At 40.3% G+C, this 22035-nt stretch overlaps 1 protein-coding gene across 1 annotated transcript; it reads right to left on the bottom strand.

Moving 5' to 3' along the window:
* Window positions 1-12837: 12837 nt before the first annotated feature.
* Window positions 12838-21889, bottom strand: NHLRC3 (NHL repeat containing 3). Its single transcript, XM_027729234.2, has 7 exons — window positions 21792-21889; window positions 20590-20742; window positions 19597-19744; window positions 18903-19103; window positions 17689-17780; window positions 16017-16129; window positions 12838-15516 (listed from the first exon to the last, which is right to left on the bottom strand). The coding sequence occupies exons 1-7, from the start codon at window positions 21837-21839 to the stop codon at window positions 15288-15290; spliced, it is 984 nt and encodes a 327-aa protein (XP_027585035.1). The 5' UTR covers window positions 21840-21889; the 3' UTR covers window positions 12838-15287.
* Between the last annotated feature and the right edge of the window lie 146 nt (window positions 21890-22035).

The raw sequence follows: 22035 nt of genomic DNA on the forward strand, positions 1-22035 counted from the left end.
TCTCTGCTCTGGCACCTGGAGCACCTCTTCCCCCTTTTTCTCCACTGGCCTTGGTGTCTGCGGAGCTGTTTCTCTCACATATTCTCACTCCTCTCTCTGGCTGAAGTTGTTGGAGTTTTTCCCCTGTTTAACTCTGTTATCCTGGAGGCACTCCCTGATGAGCTTGGCCTTGGCTAGCAGCAGGTCCATCTTGGAGCTGACTGGCACTGGGTTGCAGCTTCTGGCTGAATCTCACAGAAGCCCCCTCTGTAGCCCTCCCCCCTACCAAAACCTTGCCACACAGACTCAATACAGAGTATAAGATATTGGTACCTCAGGAGCTCTGTTCAGTGCATCAATGTCTTCTTGCAGTTTATGGTGTTTGCCTGGGAAAGCAGAGAGAATATATTTGGGGTCTTCCCTGGAAGTTTTACTTATTCTCCGTGTTTGGATTAAGAATGTCTTGTCCTCTCACACACTTTTTTTTTGTGTGTGCACAGTAAAGTCCTCTATGAACTGGGCCTGAAACCAATAAATGCTTTCTTCAGAAGCTCTAGCACCTAGTAACTGGGAAAAACACAGCTCTTACCGAGTGTTGTATTTGATGGCTCTGGAAATTGTTCCTCTTTTTCTTTTGAAGATGCCAAATTTGCTGACTTTCCAGGCCCACTGCAAAAGGCGTGTATGTAAGACAGTTTTCAGATGAGGCAGAGACATGCTTTCCAGCTGACAGTGGAGGTAGATAGCTGGCTGAACTACTGAGGCTTAACTTAACAGTACTTTTGCATAATTTATTATGGCAGTTCCATAGAGCCTTGGGAACCGATCTTGATTATTTTAAATTTAAACAAATAAATATGGATTGTGGGACAAACTGGCACACAGTTCCAGGAGATGAACCTGAGACACATCAAAGGCAGGCTCCCAGTGCCAGAATCAACTGCAGTTTTACAACTGTGTTAAGCTATGCAATTATCTTAAACCACAACGATCCTGTTGGATTTGCAGGGGGAAATTTAGCATCAATCTCCTTACACAAAACAAATAAACAAAATCAGCACTGCATTTTCATATTAACACAGCACAACACAGTGCCAGAATGAATTATCATCTATGTTCAGAAGTGCTGCTTCTGTGCTGGTTGCCTCACAGATAAATAAAAATGTGTAACTATTGGTCTGAGAAGCTTGTGATTACAGAGCACAGCAATGACCTGTAGAGATTGTGACCAGTAAGGTAACTCAGAAGAAACTGTGATTGTCTAAAGCAGTGCTGCTACAGTCAGCATTTTACCCTGCTGGGGTATGCAGCCCTGCTGCTTTCATTCATTGTTGGCCCCGTTTGTCTATCTGTTCACTCATCTCTCATCTCTCGGGGAAAAAGGACTGCAAGAGTTAACCCTAAGAGAGATAAAGAATGAGTATGGCAGAAAACTATCCCCAGGGCTAGAAGACAGGAGAGGACAACAACAGTAACAGATTTGGGTGGCTAAAGCACTAGGAGGGAAAATACAACCCAGAGTGCAACATTCCTTTTAAACCAATGGGGAGAGACAGCAGGCAGCAATGCAACAAATATTAACTATGGCAAATCAGTAAGTAAATAAATAAATGGCCTCTACATATCACTTAACAGCATGATCATTGTCAGAGAGAGCAGAACTTCTCTGGAGTTTCCTTCTCTGTCAGCTGAGCCAGAATCCAGCAAGAGAGCAGGCTCAGAGACAGCTTTCATTTGAAAGACAATTTGTTTATTAGCCAGGCAGAAAATCCCATTAAAAAGAGAGGAATTCCCATGATTGTGCTGCAGTATTAATTTTCAAGTATTCTGCCAAAAACTTTTGGTATTTTACATAAGATGAAACCATAATTCTCAATGGGACCTTGAATTGGGGGTGAGGCATGAGCTGAGTTCCCTGGGAGGAGTCCCAGGAGGCACTTTAGAGGTTCCTTCTCTGCTAGATTTATATATATATGATATTTTTAATCTGGGTTATGCTAAAAGCATTCATAGAAACATAGAATCATAGAATCAGTCGGGTTGGAAAAGACCTCTGAGATAAGCAAGTTCCTTGATCCAAAACTACTGTGGTTACTAGACCATGACACTAAGTGCCACATCTAGTCTCATCTCAAAAACTTCCAGGGACAGTGAACCTTCCACCCCCCTGGGCAGCCCATTCCAATGTCTGATTACTCTCTCTCTCTAAAAAATTTCTTCCTAATATCCAACCTAAATCTCCTCTGGCACAGTTTAGGACTGTGTCCTCTTCTCCTACTGATGGTTGTTTGGGAGATCAATGTCAACCCAGCTACAACCTTCTATCAGGTAGTTGTAGAGAGTGATGGCGTCTCCCCTGAGCCTCCTCTTCTCCAGGCTAAACAACCCCAGCTCCCTCAGCCTCTCCTCATAGGACTTGTGCTCCAGTCTCTTCACCAGCCTCACTGCTCTTCTCTGGACCTGCTCCAGCACCTCAATGTCCTTCCTGAACTGAGGGGCCCAGAACTGGACACAGTACTTCAGGTGTGGCCTCCCCAGTGCTGAGTGCAGGGCAAGAATCACTTCCCTGGTCCTGCTGGCCACACTGTTCCTGATCCAGGCCAGGATGCCATTGGCCTTCTTGGTCACCTGGGCACACTGCTGGCTCATGTTCAGCTTCCTGTCGATCCAAACTCCCAGGTCCCTCTCTGCCTGGCTGCTCTCCAGCCACTCTGTCCCCAGCCTGTAGTGCTCCATGGGGTTGTTGTGGCCAAAGTGCAGGACCCGGCACTTGGCCTTGTTGAACCTCATCCCATTGGAATCAGCCCAACTCTCCAGCCTATCCAGGTCCCTCTGAGGAGCCCTCCGGCCTTGCAACAAATCAACACTGCCCCCCAGACTTGGTGTCATCTGCAAATTTGCTAATGGTACACTCAATACCATCATCCAGATCATCAGTAAAGATATTAAATAGAACCGGGCCCAACACTGATCCCTGGGGGACACCACTAGTGACCAGCCACCAACTGGAGGCAGCACCGTTCACCACCACTCTCTGGGCCCGGCCATCCAGCCAGTTCTTAACCCAGCAGAGAGTGATATCTGCTTCCTGGCAGAAAGTGGGTGTTGGATATGACTTGTGTCACTCTTTTTCGGCTCATTTGGTAACACTGTTCTTGCTAAAATAAGGTGCTGACTCCTGGTATGGTAGTACAGCTAAATAAATGTGGGGCAGGGAATGGGGGCTGAGCACTGGTCCACAACTCTTCTATGCTGAACTTTTAGTTTGCTCATGGACTGGCCTGAGCACTTCAACAAACTTTTTCCAAGACAGAGCCCAGGCATGCTTCTGGAGACTTTTTTCCCAGGAACTCCTCCTGGAAGGTACCATAAATGAACCTGAGCCTCCAACATTGGCGTATGTCCTCATGCCACACACTGGTATGAACAAAACACCCACTCACAGGTTTTTGAAGTTCAGAATTGCAGAGCAAACCTTACATTATTTCAGAAAAAGAAAAGAAGGTAAAGTTCCCCACCCCTCTAGATCGTAATTCTGTTGCTGAAGGGACACCAGCAGAGTGCCAGAGGACCTCCAGAGAGAGGATGGAGTGGGAGTGCTACAGGAGAGGCATGCCCTGGGCAATGTGGATGTGAAGAAGTTCATATCACTCAGGGATACAGATCAAACCCTCTGTTTTGTTATTTTTAGTAGAGTGGACATAGTCTTTAAAACTGAGACACTAGAATTGGGACCCTCCTCCAGGTGCCCAAAGAAAAGAACCAACATTGTTTTCCTATGGAGAGCATTAGGCCAGCAGGTGCACATCCCAGGTCAGGACCAGCTTGCAGGTAGGTTTTGGAAGAAAAATAGGTGACAGATCTATTAGACCCTTCCCTCCACAATGTGGCAGGTGAGCGATTTCATTTGGAAGCTCTCCCACAGAGAAGCTTTCTGTGTTGTGACATGCAACACTCAGCCGGGCCAAAGGAGGGGTCAGTTTTGCAATGTCAATGGATCAAACTTTTTCATCTTGAGCAACTTACAGGGCCACAGCATGGCAGAACCCCTCAAATGCATACTTACATGATCTGTTGGCATCTCCAGTTTTGATTTGTACCTTCCTTTGCCCCAGGCATGCTGTCAGGTATTGCATCTCAGCTGCAGGGTGGAAAATTCCAGCCAAAGGAGATCTTCTGTAAATGGTTGCATTTAATCATAAAGCACTAATGTGACCGTTTCACAGGATATTTTGAGTGGAACAAACCCAGCAAGAATAGTCACGTAGAGATGATGAGGTTTTAACTCTGCAGTGCCATGACCTTTTAGCTGATAGGAAAGTGGCCAGAAGGATTTTCTTGGGGATTGATTTTCCTCTTTAATGTTGCTATTAAGAGATGTTGATAATAAAGACTGGTGATAATAAAAATTAACCTAGGTATTTCTAAATGGTGTGATTCATTTGCAGGAAGACTGGTCCAAATCCCTTTCTAGATCTAAGGACTAAAAGAGAAGTATGATATGCAAAATAATTATTATGATCCATCATTTTCACTGAAACAATGCAGAACAACAAACAATTATGACAGTAAATTGAATCATAAATTGGCAATATTCCAAGATGTATATCAGCTGAGTCTTCCTACTTGTCTGTTGGCAAAATAAAGAGGATTGGGGTATGACTCATCTGTTGATTGGAAAATCTACTTTAAAGTTGCAAAGAAATTTGAACAGCAACATTTAATAAGCAATAACTCTCTGGGCAAAAGCTTCTGTTCACTTACAGCTGCACTCCCCAGCTTATAAACTGTGGATGCTTTGGAGCAGCAGAACCAAAACAACTGTAACATGAATCTCTCATCACTAGGTTGTATCTTCTTGTTCTTGCTATAGTTCTTGTGAGTGGGGTCATATTAGCAACAACAAAATATGTGATGTTTTGTCTAGGGAGAAATCCTAGTTTTTCTGTAGCTGTCAGTGACAATTTTATTCCTGGCTGCAGTGCAGTCAGGGTTTTAATTTTTCCTACAAGTTTTATCTCCTCCTGTATGAAATCTGGATTCTTCCTACACCAACTTTAGGTTCATAATGCATCTGAAGTTGTGGTTTTAAAACTATTTGTGGCCACCAAAGTGATGCCTGAGCTGTTGTAAAAGCGCTGGGAAATACCACACTGTTCTAAACTCAGATTTCAAATCCTGCCTCATCCCCTGTTATCAGAGCAGCCAGCAGCTCCCTGCCTTGCAGGCACTAGTGGGGGCTCCAAACTGTGCAGCAGTTCTGGACAAAGCAATCAGTGCTGGGGAGGTCCTGGCAAACTGCCCATCCATCATCTCATCTCTAGCCTGGGCTCATTCAACCCAAGCTGCTGCTTTGTCTTCATCTCACAAACCCCTGATGTAACCAGATACCTCAGCAAAACTCAAACTTCATTCTGCTCAGAAGCCTGATGAGGATCTAGGTAACAGGTTTGTGTAAGTGCTATGTGGTTATGCCTCCACTATGCGTAACTGTAATGTGTTGGTGTTTGGCAAGTGCCATCTGGTTTTCATTTTTTTTCACAGTATAATTCATCACCTCCACCCTCACAGATTCACAGTGCAAATGCCTTTCTGCTTTCAAGACAATTTCAGCTACACTGAATGTGTTTTGATTTACTTTAGCTGAACCCAGCAGATATTACCATCAAATCATTCTCCTTCAAATTAAAAATAATTTGATTTGCAAATTTTAGCAAGATAGGACTAATAAAATCTTAACTTAAAAAGTAATAAGATGCTAGGACCAACCATATAATAATTGTGCTCACCACAGTCTAGGAAAATACTCTGCAGAAGCATCTTGAGCACATCAAAACCCTTCAAAACTATATAAGCAGTCAGAATAATAGTGAGCAATTAGGAGAGGTGTAGAGAGGAAAACACCAATTGTAGCTCACTACAGGGCATTGTTTAATAGTCCTTGTTATGACTCAAATTACTATTTCTGTTTGAGAAAGACTGGATGCATCTTTCATTAAAAACTAATTTTTGAATCTTACATTGTGAGAGGGGACACTGGCCTGTTCTATTTGTGTGTCTGTGTACAGGCAAGGCAAGCAAAACAAAAATAAAACTAAGAAGGAGCAAAAGATAGAGCTGATTACAGAAGTAACAAAAATGAGTAACTGACAAACCAAGAAGAATGTTTTTATAGTAGGTTCTTAAGACTTCTGGTGAACAGTTTTCTCCCCTTTATCTCATGTATTGTGTAGTGCCAAGTGCTTTTTTTTCTTTTGAAATAATATGGGGTTTGAGATTTTTAGATTAAGCTGCAAATGTTTCTTCTCCGATAAAGATTTTGAATCAAGCAGCTATTATTCCTTTCTTATCCCAGCTGAAATTTCCCCCAAGCAGAACAGTGAGAACAGGGGATGTCATAAAATACATTACAACTCGTACACTGGATTTAATGCAGTGAGTTAGACTGGTGCAGTAGCATTCCTTGGGACACCTGAGCTGATCTAATGGATCTCTCATGTGAAAATAGACCTCCTTTTGAAAGCATGGAGGTTTCATATAGTCTTACTGAATTATATATTGCTTTTCTTTAACACTAGCCTATTTTCTTGGGAAGGCCTCCAGGGCAAGGGCTGTCTCTGTACAGTGCAAACACAGCAGAGAACTACTGCTGATACTGGGCAGCTTAGGCATTTTCATTATAGAAGCATTTGCTACCACTCTTCTCTCCCAGCATGCCTGGGACCCAGACTAGATCAATAAAGATTAAATTAAAATAACATACATATGTATAAATGTTAGACTGTATATACTGCATCTGCTGCATACCTCTCCTGATATATTTAATCTGTACACATGAGTGAATGTGTGTTGGTGTTTAGGATACATATTATATGCCATATATACAATCTGAAATTTACATGACTTCTGTTTCTTGAGCAAGTCAACATTTGCTGGGGACAGTCATATTCTTTGTTAGACCTAGTGAGATAGTTGTTTAAAAAAAAAGAAGTAAATGTTACATAAGGCCTTGCATACCCAAATGCTTGTCTCCTGTATTAAACTGTCACAATTGCACTAACAAGAGATACTGATTTTCCTTGCAAATGTTGCTTGTGTTCGCAGATCATTATAGGTTTTACATCAGTAGCATATTGCTTCCTCTGTTGGAGAAGGAAGGTGCTGCTTAGAGAGCAGCCAATATGACTGAAAGGATCTCAGGTTCCATGCAGGACAAGGAGGGCACAGGGAGAAGATGTGATACACACATCTTACGTGACTGCTCTGCAGAGCTGCATGGGTTTCACAGCACCTGACAACCTTCCTAAGACTGCCTGGTGGCCAGCTCTGCTTTAGAGGTGGCCTCTCCAAGACTGCCAGCAGATCTGCCTTTTCAGATAAGCTGCATCTTTCTTTGCAATGCCTGGTTAAAAAAAAGAGATTTTTTTAACATAAGCCACTCCAGCGCTGTCAGGGTTTCCTGATGTGCAATCCATCCTCCTCTCCTGACTGCTGGGGAGCTGTGTGCAGGGATGAAGACCTGTGCACTGCCGAAACCTGTGCAAGGATGGAGAAACTGGGACCAGAAAGCGGCAGGCCAGAGAGAAGGTAAGTATGTGATGGGAACTGTCTGTGGCAGCCCTCTGCTTTGGAGGCAGATCAAACCTGGGTTGGCTGGAGAAACACCATCAGACATAGCTATAAGGAAAACAACAGCTTGACTGTATTAATAGTAACAGCTTAATTCATAAAAGATATTTGATAAATATTGTCTGTGGCCTGTGTTTCCTCCTGACCGGGTTGTTTATGAGAAAGAAGGAAATTTATTACAAGGAAATTGGGCAAAATGAAAATCATGATTTCTCTGCTGCACCATGCATCCCTGTAAGAACACAGGCAAGCATTTTCAAATCAATTGGAAGGTACCACCTTAAAAGTTATCCCAAATATTTTTAATTTCTCCAGCTTGTTATTTGTCCTATAGATGATTCAAGCTTTCTTTCTGTTTTTGTCTGGTAGCATCATCCATCACAAAGCCCCTGTTAAGGCAACAACTAGGAGGCATATGATGGCAACCCTTACTTAGAGTATAATCTGTTCTTAAAACAATTTTTTAGAGTTTTCATATTAAAAGCTCTGAAATTAGACTGGGCATTAAGTAAGATGGAGCAAGCCTTATTACAGAGTTAGTGTGGACTCCGCTAAGTAGAATCACTCCTCTCTCCTCCCCCTGACCTTCAGGTCTCCTCCTTAATGGATTAAGTACATATTCCCACTGTAATTTTTATACACATGTTGAAGCACATGCCCCAATACGGCATCTCACTTCATTTCTCTTTTACAGCATCCCTACAGAGACAATTATGGGCATTTGCTTGCAGACCAGTCACCCTCTGCTATGAACACTGCAGCGGGAGGCCCCATTTGGGAGCTAAGACCCATCTTCTGCCTGCTTGTTCCAGCCACACCAATGCACACGAAATAAACCAGCATGACCACCAGCATTGTGTCAGGCTGGAAATCATTAAAACATTTGAAAGAGCACCTTCATTTTAATTCCAGGATTTTTCAAGTGCTCCAATCTTTGAACAAAAATTAGCTTATTCAGTCTCATGTTTGTGTCAGACCATAGGTGATGATGTGTTACCTAAAAATGAAATTTTTTTTTCCCAATTTTGGTACCTGATGCAGCAAGTATAGTACTTTTCATCTTTAGGACAGTGGACAGGTGGCATAGGCAGCCAGAGCATGACCCTTGAGGAGAAGATCAAATCTGACCAACTGGAGTGAGGACAACTCTGACTTCCTTTGCTGAAACTTTTGATTTTTGGGAAGACAAATGAACTGACTTTGTGACTGTATGTTCTATTCAAAAAGTACCTTCACCACTAAAACCGTAGTATATTTGCAAACTCTTATTTTTCTTTCAAGCTAACCTCTCCTGCATAATAGACACCACATGTCTCTGCCTATCTGTATTCTTGCCCTGACTTTGGCATGCCAGCTGACTGTACATCCTCACCGAGTTCTGAAGCCAAACCAGTTCAGAACAGCAGATATAGGGAAAATGGCATGTTCACGCACAGGCCTTAAGTGATAAAATGCTGATGATACCCAACACAGTAGCTGGATACAGCCAAGGATTTTTAACAGATTTTTCTTCCCCTGCTCTCCTATTTCTAGTTCTGGGCAGACTTCCTGAGATTAGAAGGAGAAAGAAGAGGCAGAATTGCCTGCACTATTCAAAATGAGTGTGCACTAGGAATTCACATAAATGCATTGCAATGCCTTCTGTTTGATCATCTGGTATTTTCCTAGTACCACCCATTATTTTCTTTGTTTCCTGATTGCTCCTGTGGAAGCTGATATTTTCAAAGAATCATATCTTATGAGCTGGAATCATTTCCTAAATGGCAATATATATCAAAGATATCATAGTGTATAAAATTAGATTTCTTTTTACTAGCTGTATCTGATTTTTTATTTATCAACGTTATATTATTTTTGCTATTTTATTGCCCAGTCATTCAATCTCATGGTGTCCTTCTGCAACTCTTTGAAGCTTTTGTCTTTAGTCTCAAGCCTAAGTAGCTTAGTATTGTCAGTGCATTCTGTCCCTGACTTCCCAAATTCATTTCCAGAACATATATCAGTACACTGAGCAGCAGAGAACTAGTTTTTAATATATTTAATTTATAATATTTTAATTAGTCTTCCATAATTATCCCTTCTTTCTCATTCTCATTTCTGTATGGACACTTGGAATGAGATGTTGCTAAAAGCCCTTTGAAAATTTAAACTTTATTTGCCAGATCATCTTGACATACATGCTCAGAGATTCTTCCAAAGATCTGTAATAGATTTCATGGCTGTGTATCCAATACATGTATTCTTTCATTATGGTTTATGTCAATTGGCAAGGTACAACCATCAATTCTGTTGAATCTCTACAGAAACCTCACACACAGGTGTAGTGGCTTTTTTCATTTGATTTTGTGTGTTTGTGTGTGTGTTAGAATTTTTTTCTTTCTTCAAATTTAACAGCATGGAAAGTTTGCTAAGCACTTCAACAGCAAACACAGATAAAAACCTCAGTATCTATTCTGGTCTATTCTTCCAGAAGGGTTCCTTTACACCTTGACCATTTAGTCACCCTTTGACAACTATCAGAGGCAGTACTGTACTGTACTGAGAGCTAGTAGCAGAAACAAATTCAGCTTCATCAAATCACGGGGATATAGTATTACTCCTGTTTAGTGCTAGACTTCCTGTTACACAGTAAACATTGTTCTGGATTTGCCTGTTTTTATTAAAAAGCGCTAAGAAAACATTTTGAAATGAAAAGTCTTACCAGTTTTCCACTGCAAGTCAACTTTTCCAATTTACACAGTTTAAACAAGGAGCAGAGCAAGAGATGACTCAGTCATCATCTGTAAATGACTACTCTATGACTGATAAGAAAAAAATAAAATACCATATTATGTCTTCAAGCTAGCTGAAAACAGAAAACATGATGTTGAAGACAAATGAATCCAGACTAAATACAAAGCCTCTCCTTCATAATGATGTTTATTGACTACTAGGATGGATTAAAACACGTAGACTTTAGTTATTCAAGACATTTCTCAAGTCTTGATTTGTTTGTAAGAGATCCCACCATAGCTGAGACAGAATTACTAGGCTTATTCCTGATGTAACTGAGCAACAATTTTATCTCTGTTTTGCAGATCTAGTTACACACATTTGGTTTCATCAGCCTCAAAACATGTGATACTATGATAAAGTATGTCTATTCAGTATCTCATTTGTATCAGTGTCACTTTGGCTTTAATGCCATAACAAATAAATCCTCTTGCATGCATAAATTAATATGCTCCTACTTTAAAATTTCTTATAAGCAATATGACTGATGTTTTATGAACACTGAAAGACTCAAATATTTTGAATCATTTACCTGAAGAAAAGTCTGTGTTCTAACTTTTTTTATGGCAACTGCTGGCAAATACAAATTTTGCAGATGAATCCCCCAAAGTAGAATAAAATAGTAATTAAAAAACAGACCAAGATTTTGAAACAAAGGCTGAGAAAGGAGGGGTAGAATAAAACTGGTGAGTGAGATTAAGTAAGCTTAGCTCTAATCTCACTGAGGGTCACCTCTGTAGGGAAATATACTGGCATCTCTCTCTTGGTGTAATTATGCTGCTACAGTTATACTATTACAAATTATTATGTTTCCAAAGCAACATATCAGGAGTAATTCTATTGAAACCAATGATGTAAGGACTACAAGAATCAATTCACCATATCCAGTTGTCTCTGGATGCTGAATTACTGATTTTTTTTCTAGGAAAAACAATGGAAATAAAAGATTGACATAAATCCAGTAGTAATAAGACAAAAACGACTATGATTCTACAATCAGCTTATGTTTAAAGCAGTCTATTTTGAAAAGAGAAAGGAGGTCTGGAGCAATTTGTCATCTTTATTGACTTACTCCAAACATTCAGGAAATACCAGCTGTTTGTATTTGCAAAATATGTCTTCACACTGAGTACGCCAAGCATCGGCAGGGGTTTGGTGCCCTCTCACGTTTTGTACAAGCAACTTCACTGATTGCAAACACTTCTTGGTGACAGATCACTTGAGAAGGGAAGGCATCTCAGGTCACAAATTTTAAAGAAAGTGTCAACTAAGACAACTGACTGCTTAATGCTTCAAAAAGATTCATAACCACTTTCACAGAGGCAGTGAACTTACAGCAACAAGGAGACCCACAGACATACCTGTGTACCCTCCCCTTCAACTTTTATTGAGGTGGTTCAGCTTCACTGATCTGATCTCGCATAGCACAAACCTGATTCAGGCTTCTTTTGTTAATAAATTGCCCACTATGAGAACAGAAAAACACGCATAAAAAAAGGCTGTTTATCATCACTGAAAAATCATGATTAATGAGGCACTGGCACAGGTTGCCCAGAGATGTTGTGGATGATCCATCTCTGGGAATGTCCAAGGTGAGGTTGGATGGGATGTTGAACACCCTGATTTAGTGGAAGGTTCCCTGCTCATGGCAGAGGGGTTGGAACCAGATGGTCCTGAAGGTCTCTTCCAACCCAAACTATTCTGTCATTCTATGAAGGGAGAAGACTATGTGATCTGGTCTTACCTAATGGGAACATCATCCAGTTAACAGCTGTGGTACTTCCTTAAAGAAAAGGGTCAATTAAAAAAAAATTCTGCAAAATTGGAGACGTCAAAATATAGATTATTCCCATTTCCATTAATTCAATACTCCAGTGCTTACTGCTTACACCTAAGGTTAGCACTTACTACCTAAAACTAGATTTCTGGGGTGTTCTAGCAATCAGCTTAGGTTTTCTTTCTTGGCTAGGTAACACTGGAGTATGTTATTTTTCTTCTTGTGCAAGTATTTCTAACTCATAGAGAAGTCCTTTCTTGACCTTCTAAAAAATCAACACTGTTTAGTAAATCTTTTCTGAAAATAAAACCCAATTTGTCATAAGAAGTGTTTTGTGAGTTTCTTTTTAATTTCCCTATTAGCATCATAAAGGTATACAGTTTAAATATTTCTTTAAACTTGGCTCTTATGTAATTCATCATCCCATTTTACTAATTACTCAGAGGGAAACATATGAGAGATATTTATGTGTCTGTTTTGATACATAAATTAGAATACAAAAGAGATTGGCCACAGAAATAGTAACATACAAAGACAACATGGCATTTTAGATTACATTTGAATGTTGGTATCAGAAATTATTAAATACCTTACTAAAGTGCTGAGGGCCCCATACTTAGAAAAGTAATCCATTGCAATGGAGTGTATTGATATTAGTACAGAAATAAAGCACCCAAAACTTTAATAATGGGAAATTCTCAATTTATTTTATCAAATTACCCTACTATGCATTTTTTCAGAAATCAGTTTCAAGATGATACATAAGAAAACCTTCACAGAATTAGCAAGTTAGTGCACAAAATAATTTTCTGGTCACAGACGGAGACAAAAAAGAGTCTAAGCATTTCATACTAGTTAATAATGAGCATCCCTTGTCTCTTGTTATCACAGATACCCATATGCCTAGTGGTAAGGCACATTTTGGCACCATAGCCTATTTCAGTAAAGCCAGACAAAACTGGATGAAAGTTCCCCATCTGTAGGGGCTGCAAAAGCCCATGTAAGAAAAGAGCTGAGAGCAGATCCATGGAGCAAACAGAAGCTTGTAGAATTATCTGTCAGCATCCAAAAGTGCATTATTGCTTGACTGAACACAGAAGCAGGTTCCCAGAGAGCACTGAGTTCTGTTTCAAATGGATATGACAAAGGAAAAATAAATAAGGAGAGGATGTGATGAGGAAGGACGTATATACCTGGACCCCTTACACCACCGAGATATGCTCAAATATTGTGATATTACAGTAAAATTTAAGAAAATAAATCCACCTTGTGTAGGCAAGAAATAGCTAAATTACACATAGAGCAGAGATCCCTGAGCTAGTGGAAAACTAGTTAGAAAATCCACACAACACACTGTGTGGATATATCCACCTAGGTCTAGAGGAAGTACTGCTACTTTTTCAGCACATAAATATTGTTAACTAGCTCCCATTCAAGATCATGTGAGCGATGGACCATATGTGCTAGTGAATAACCCTGAAGTTCTGGTTCTCAGGCTTGTGTGAGGGCAGTCCCAGATGAGATCTGGTTTTGTTTTTGTGGATGCAGCCAACAACAAAGCATTCACATTTAGTGCATTAGTCTCAAATAGTACTAAAATCAGGCCATCAGGCTCCACTGCTGAGTTACTTTCCACAAAAAGTATGAATCTGACTTTTCTAGACAGATTTTCCATCTGCTGACTCACAAATTTGTGATCATAGATTGAAACCTGCCAAATTAAGAAGCATTTGCTTTTGATAACATTCACTGAAATGGGTCTTTCTCATCAGCATAAGTCTGTTTCCCATATTCTCTTTCCATAGAAGTTGAAAAAAGATTGCCACTCTTAGCTGGTAATTAGCATTAAAATAGTCCACACAGTAGAATAAGTGTGTGGAAACAGCAAAAATCCTCCCAAATGTTTGGAAGAGCTAGAAAATATGGAATGTAGATCCACAGCTTTACTCTGGTAATCAGTTATTCACTGTCTCATTTCTGCCATGCCATTTTCCCCATCCCATTTTTCCATACCCAGTTCCCTCTATGCTATAAAGTGAACTTAAAGTCTTCTAGCAATATGTAAAGAAAACAGAAGCACTCTGGTCTGGGAATGGAGAGGAACAGCATTTTTTTAGGACAGAGCTTGGAGACATCTGGTAGGATATAGGGTAAGAAACTTAACTCTAGACATTAATGGAGTTGATGAAATCTGAATTCTGGAAACAAAACAGTTAAAAATCCCCAAATTAAAATGGCTGCATTGCTGTTAACTGGCAGCGCTACAAATAAATTGGAAGAAAATCATATGTCTCCCAGTCCCTACTGCTGATTAAGACCTTCCTAGCAAATTGCAATTTGTTTTTCTTGAGGAACTTAAAATAACTTGAATGTCAATATGTTCCCCTGTGAAACCTTACAGAACAGAAAATTCATGCTGATATAAATCAAATCAGGTTAAGAACTGATTTAATTAAGAATCAGTACTTGGCTGCTGTGCACAGACTTTTACTTGAGCCAAAGTGCCTAATATCAGTTTAACTTAAGCTTATTACAGACTTCACCATTTTAGCTAGAGCTGAAAACAGATTTCAATACTTAATGTCATTAACCACCTAGGCCAGATGCAAGTGGCATCTGACACCATACTGACACCAATATCCAGCAGCATCTAATTTAACATCATTATACATCCTTGTATTCGGTGTTGGACAGTATCAGCACAATGATTAAAAAAAAAAGTGAAGAAACATTGAAATGAGGTCCTCTCCTCCCAGGAAATAATTTATACAATTTCTTTCAGACAGTTCTGACCATTTAACAACATATACAGGCTAGGTAGAGGAGTCCCAAGATGACTCTATGCATTTAAGAACAACAGTTGTGTTTATAAAGTTTTATATAATAAAATTAAAATGCTTTCCATTTTTCAATTGCAACAAAAGCAAAAGCCACCATAGCATTACTAAAACAAGCCAAAGTACTTCTCCAGAACTGCAGAACAGAACAGGACAGATTCTTAGCTGTAGGGTTCTGGGAGCACAATGTTCTGTGCTTGTCTAAGGAAACATAAGCCAAAAAAACCTCCAGGAAATGTGATCATAGGTCTTATACGTCACACAGCTTGTGCCATGGCAGTTGTGGGAAACCATCATCTTAAGGGTACAAATTTTTGTACTTGCTGGGCTCCAATCTCTGCAACATAGATTGCTCCACTCTTCATGTCCACATCCACAAGGTGCGGTTTGGTTTCATCTGCCAGCTGGACTGTATGGACCATAACACAGTCCCCAATAGCGCCAACTGGTGGTGCTACCAAGATTGCTAACCGGTTGATATTCAGCTGAGCTACAATCAGGTACTTGTAATCCGCAGTAAATCTGTGAAAGACAAACATTTTTTTGAATTATGGACGCCATATGACGTCATTTTGACACAAGCACGCACTTTTATACTAACAAAAACTCCTTAAAAGTCACATCTTTGAAGGCTATGACAGACGAAATGCAATAAAACATTGAGAATTAACTTCTAAGTCTTGCTCTTCATATGGCTTCTCATTGAGACAGATTATGCTACAGAAAACTCATTCAAGACAATCTTTCTGCCTGTAAAAGCTGCACCAGTAAAGTTAATAACACACAACAACTTTAAAATGAAGTTCCCAATCCTGCATTTAAATCCATGGGGCTTGTTACAAAGTCAGGATTTCCCTGTCAAGATACAACTGTGCAGATCTTTGCATATGAATAGGGCCCAGCACCTATTAAACTGGTTAACTCCTTGTCATCAGGGTTTAAATATCAACATTTTAATTCACCAGTATGAGTACACCTTATTTATGTAATTGCATGTGTCTAGAGGAACTGTTCAACAATACCTGACAGAATAGGGTCCATCTTCTGAAAAACAGCTGCTCCAAGACCCGAGCCATTCTCCTGTGACTTTATCAAAAACTTGGATTCTTTTGTTGTCTCTGTCTGCAACCCATACCTGTTAAGAAATAAAATCTTGGCTGTTCACAAATAGAACAAAGCAAATGCATTAGTTTCTTATAAGAGCAAGTTCCCTGTAGTAAAAATGTACCTTGGAAGAATGTACCTTCCCATTCAAAAGTAAATCAGTAGATATGACTTTCAGATATAAAACAAAACTGGCCCATAGTTAACATACATGAATTATTTTATACCACTTTAACAGAGAAATTGGTGCCTCCTCTTCATTTTTGTGGCTATGATATAGATATGTTTGATAGGATTTTTCCCCCCCACTGTGAGGACATATTCCCATATTTTTAATTCTAAAGATCTGTCTAAAGGTCTGTCACCCACCAAAAATTTTTTTTTCAATGGTAGTCTCACTTCATGATCCAGGTCCGTGATGACTGCATCTGCAAGCACTCTTGATATGCCTAATACTACTACAAATATTGAGCAATTTAAACACTTAGAGCACCTTCAGTTTGTTTTGTCTTATCAGTTTTGCGGAGCTTGTCTCTGTCCCACCCTAAGCCAACTGGGTTCACAAACATTGTAAGCCAGCAAATACCACTAGACAGTTCCAGTGAAGGCACCTTTTGTACAACAATCATTGAAGTTTTAACTGTTGACAATGCATCAGTCTGGTAAGTAAACTTCACGACTTTTCTGGGGTATCACTGAAAAGGGAGCAATGAACAAGAGGACCTGATATTTTTCATCACTATTTTTAAATGAAACACTACTACAGCATTCTCTTACATTTCTTAGGAATTAACAATTATTTTTTAACATAGGCTGATCATCAACATTATGTTGGCAACAAAATCATAGCCCATTGTGGTTGCTGTCTTGTAGTGAATAAACTCAGTTACCCTTCAGCATAAAGTGACCATGTCTCTCCTGTTTTCTCTCCCACTCTGCCAGTTTTGGCAGAGCAGTGATTTTTATATACATTTCTTATTCTGACTGAGATAGCATCAGCAGAATTAGCTCAAACCAGTCATGTTTTACTGAAGCTATCTTATTTTCACTGAAACAGAATAACAAGAGGCTGTGTAATTTGTCTATAAGAATGGCAGACCAAAGACAGACTACAATTAATATCTGGCAGAAGTGGTCTCTTGGAATGCCTTGAGCTGCATGGAAAAAAAGATTAATGTCCACAATGTAGCTAGAGCCTCACTATCATCTTAAACTCATTTGGAATTTCCAAACATGAAATTAAAGCCCCCTGATGTGTAAGGGGGTAGATACTTATTACAGAACAGAGTTCTCTGTTACTCTCACAATGGCAACCTGTTACAAACTGCAGGGGAAACAGTCAGTTGTTGCATGGACATTGACAATGTAACTGATCAGAATCCTTGCGTTAACCTTGGAGTCAGCTATACCGGTAGAATCTGCAGTGGGAAACTTCAGCTCATGACTAGCACAATGAAAACTGTAACCTCCATAAAATGACACAGATCCCAACAGTTCAAATAAAGAAGAAATACAGTTTGTTTTGTTCTAATACATGTAAATGGGTCTGTTGAAAGATGAAAGAAAAAATAATTTTCTTTTACTCTTTACCCGTCCAAAAGCATCCAGTGTTACACTGTGAGGAATCTTGAACTGACCGATGCCAGTCCCGTTTATTCCAGTCAGCCATATCTCTTTGTAATCTAAACAGTGAGCACGATGAAAAATAAAAGTAAAAAAATCACATTGAGAAAACAACAAATAAAGCATCTTTAAGTCATTCCCTTGCAAAATTATTTTGAGTAATTTGTAAAAGGTGAAATTTCTAAACTTTTCAAACACAGTAGTCCTGATACACAAACCCAAGAAATACTGGAACTACTACAGTGACTACTGGATTATTATTAGTGGTTTCAGGACTATAGTTACAGAAATGTAACCACTAGTACATTTCTGCCATAGTCTAAGATTCTGTTAAGCACTGAACTAAAAAAAAAGGAAAAAGAAAAGGTGGCTGATTATGCTATTAATTTCTTCACTAAATTGATTTTTTATATTTGTTACCTGGCAGTTCTGGGTTTTAACAATTCACCATTTTGCAAACCAGTTATTAGGAAACTATCTGCTTTATGACAGAACAAAGGAGAAAAAGTAGCTCCTCCACTAATTCCAACCATAGGCATGTGCAGACTCCGCACTCACTGCTCTAACTGGGGTATATGAGCAAGCTAATTAGAATCACAGAACAATTTAAGTATAAAAGATCTCCAGACACCATCTGGTCCAAGCTGCTCCTCAAAGCAGAACTACTCTTGGTAACAAATTCAATTCTGAAATTAGATCAGGATCCTCATAACTCATAACTTTCGAGCATCTCCAAGAATGGAGAATGCATACCATCTCTAGGCAAAATATTCACTGTCTAACCAGCCTCACTGTGAATATTTTTTTCCAAAAATTGAATTGGAATTCACCCCCTTGCATCTTTTGCTTAGTGTTCTTCATTTCTTCACTGTGCATCAACAAGAAACATGTGGCTCTGTCTTCTCTATAGCCCATTACTGACTTGAAGACAGCAATAAGAATCCCCCTTAGCTTTCTCTCTTAAAGACTGGACAAACTCACACTCTCAGCCTCTTCTCATAAATGATTAGGAGATTTTTCCTGAAGTGACAAGCAATAAAACAGGATCTGATTCAACAAGCTCTTCTAACTAATGTTAAATGACAGTTCTACCTATTCCTTGTTTAAAAGTATTCCCAAGCTGTGTTATTTAAAATTCAATTTTCAATAGGCAACTACTGCGACAGTTCATTTTTCCATACCATTGGATAGTTTGATCAATCTGTTGTTCATTCCTCCATCTCCATCCACAACATAGATATCTCCATTTTCCTCCACAAAGATCTCTGCTGGCTGATCAAATTGCAGGGGAATCAAACTTGAACCAGCATTTCCTGGTGTGCCCAAGACTTGCATAAGTTTACCCAAAGGGCTATACTGTTTCACAGTGTGTCCGTATTTCCCTGAATTAAAGAAAAAAAAGGTGCCAAAATATCTTAACAAAACAAAATGTAAGTATTAAAACCAATCGCAAAGATTAAAAATCTCCTGATACTCACAAGTGATATTAATTCATCAAACAGTCAAAATTCTGTAGTGAGATTATGACTGTAAATCCATAGGATACGACAATATTCATGAATTGTATTAAGGTCGCTAAACCTAGAACAGACAATAGGTCTAGCCAGAATTTGTGATTTTTTTTCCTGATACTTCTGGGTGGCAGCAGGGTGGAGTGCTTACTGAGCTCAGTAGCTGTAAGCAGACACACAGCACAAATCATGAAACTTTGGAGTGTTTTGTGCAGCACCCGGGAAGTTTGTTCACAGCAAGAAAAGCACAAATCTGTCTCAGAACTCTTTGAGAGATTTAAATAAATGAGTTGTTTAAAGCAAAATCTTCAGTATTAACATTTTCTTCCCCACCTAATACTTCTCATATCACCACCATGCATACCTGTTCCAACATCTGTGATCCATACTGAACTATCTGTTGCAGTGTTCCATACAAAGATACCATGAGGCATTTCAACCGTATCATTCCAGGAGTAAAGAAAATAGCCTTCCTCTGAGAACACAAGTACTTTTGGCACATTGTCTCCCCTCTGAAAAGGCAAAAAAAGATCTAAAGAAAACATATTAAGCAAGTAATCATATTTTTTTAAATTCTTCTTTGTGAAGTTTTTGCAATGTTTCATAAATCATAAGAATCTCCTGAGTTTATTGTCTACTAGACCTCTTTTTCCATCTAGAAAAGGAAAGAGAGAGAAGAGTCTAAGTTTAGCATGAAAAACCTTCCACTCAGCCTAGACTTTCACTTTAAATCACATAAGAATCCAACTTTCAGAGCAGCTAAGCACCTGCAGCTATCTTGGCCTTCATTTTGAAATGTGATTTTATGTTCCTGCAGAAAAACATGGCCAGTACAACACAGGCATGAAAAATTGTAACTGTGCTTATTAGCTGCATGGCACTCAAGTATTCATACTGTGCTTTACAATTAATTCCCTCCACTTATCCATGGCCTAGAGATACCGATGCATGGAACTGGGTAGAGGAAATAATTTAACTCAGTTACTGTAACCGGTTGAAAGAGCTATGTCGTTTTGATTTTATGGGGCAAGGCCTGAAGGAGTGGAAGATTCAGTTGCCACAGAATCACATTTTCCCTTGCAACTAAAGGAAGAAGCCGCTGTAACTCAGTGAAGTTGGATCATGCATTCATACCACAGAAATTTAATGCTTTTTTTAAAAAAAAAAGCTCAAACAAATATGGTACCAGAACTGCTTTAAAAAATAGATATAGCAGAGACATCTATACTTATATTTTCTCTGATTTTGATACAAAAATTATTCATATATACATTTAAACATACACATATACATCCTAATCTAAACCTTTACAGGTAAAAATACACCAGAAAGAGAGAAATACAGTGTTCCCACTCACTTGTCCTACATAGACCAAACCATGAAGAGAGTCAACAGCAACACAAAATGTTTGGCCAGTGAAGTCTTCTGGAGTTTTAGGCCAGCCTATGTCTAGCTTGTACATCTGCTGCTGTTCCCTCCAAGGAGAGAAGTAATCATATGCTTTTAAAACCTGAAAGTACAAAATAAATATCCAGTAGTAATCAAATTCCATGATGGTGGGATCAAAGAAAATAGCAGTTGAAAGTAACTGTGTGCTGAAGCACCATAAATTAACTTATTCAATTTATATTAACAAAACAGATAAGCAGAAGCAGGCTTGCTGCTAGAGGTTTGGATTGCAAATGGGAAAGCTTCAACAAACTGAAAATTAGCTAATGAGTCCTTTGGACTGGGGAGCTCTGGAGTTAGAAGGCAAAACACACATGCTGAAATTTCTTACATCAAAGTTGCTATTAGATATTTGTATCTGTAAATCACACTCCAAAATGAGGAAAATAGTGGAGAAGGTTCCAAATGCAACAGACTCAACAGCCACTTCAAGAAGACATGAAAATAACAAAAAGAAAAGATCAGAATTAAGGGGAAAAAACAGGTCAAGAAAGAAAAACTACATCTTGGAAATTGGGAAGCATAAAACACCAGGAACGGCCAGACTCAGGTCCATTTATGCATTTTAAAGGATAACGGAAAAAAATAATCTTTCACATTTTTGTTCTATTTTTCCAACAAAAGAGAGGAAGCTAAGCACTGCTGCAAGATAAATGCTGAAACGGAGAGCTCAGTCCAGAGCTAAGAACTACCCTGGGTGACCCTGAAGGCCCGCGGCCACCTGGCATTCCTGCTCCTCGCCTTGCCAGGAACAGTGGTGCATTGATGACAGAACTGCGGACAGACGGACTGGGCTGCCATGGAGGAAAACCATGAGCAATCCAGCAGGGAGAAAACCCGACAGCAGCAATAAGTGGGAAGTCATTCACCCACACCTTACTTTTTCCTCCCTCGAGCGCAGCAAACTGCCTGGAAACCCCTGAAAAGGATCGCTCGGCACCCCCGCCCCGCCTCACGTCAGCCGCCAGCCGGGCGGGAGAGTCACAGGGACGAGGGGAGTCCTCGAGTCCTGGGGTCCCGGCCGGCCCCCCACCCCCTCGCCGCAGCCCCTCCCCGCTCCCCGCCGTAGTCGGAGGCCCCGGCACGGAGCCCCGGGTGGCCGCGGCGCACCTGGGAGGCGCCGAGCAGAGCAAGCAGGGCCAGCACCCTCCCGGCCATGGCAGCGCCGGAGCCGCAGCCCCTCCCGCCTCCCGGGGGCCGGGCCGGTTGCCATGGCGGCCACGTGGGCGCCGCCCCGCCCGGCCCGGCCCCGCGGCCGCTGCTCCCCGCGCCGTGCCGGCCCCGGGCCCGGGGCGGCGCCGAGGGGGCGGCTCACAGTGGCTGCGGCGGCGGTCCCGCCAGAGCGCTCAGCGCT

The sequence above is a fragment of the Pipra filicauda genome, unplaced genomic scaffold (assembly GCF_003945595.2).
Source record: "Pipra filicauda isolate LSUMZ 115617 unplaced genomic scaffold, ASM394559v2 scaffold124_size2119055_pilon, whole genome shotgun sequence".
Taxonomy (NCBI): domain Eukaryota; kingdom Metazoa; phylum Chordata; class Aves; order Passeriformes; family Pipridae; genus Pipra; species Pipra filicauda.

What these genes read in the sequence shown, in the direction of transcription:
- NHLRC3 (XM_027729234.2), bottom strand. Translation starts at nt 21,839, where the DNA reads ATGGCCGGGAGGGTGCTGGCCCTGCTTGCTCTGCTCGGCGCCTCCCAG. An exon ending in GTTTGGTCTATGTAGGACAA is followed by an intron (nt 19,745 to 20,589) that starts GTGAGTGGGAAC and finishes TTGCCTTTTCAG; the next exon opens with AGGGGAGACAATGTGCCAAA. An exon ending in GATCACAGATGTTGGAACAG is followed by an intron (nt 19,104 to 19,596) that starts GTATGCATGGTG and finishes TCTTTAATTCAG; the next exon opens with GGAAATACGGACACACTGTG.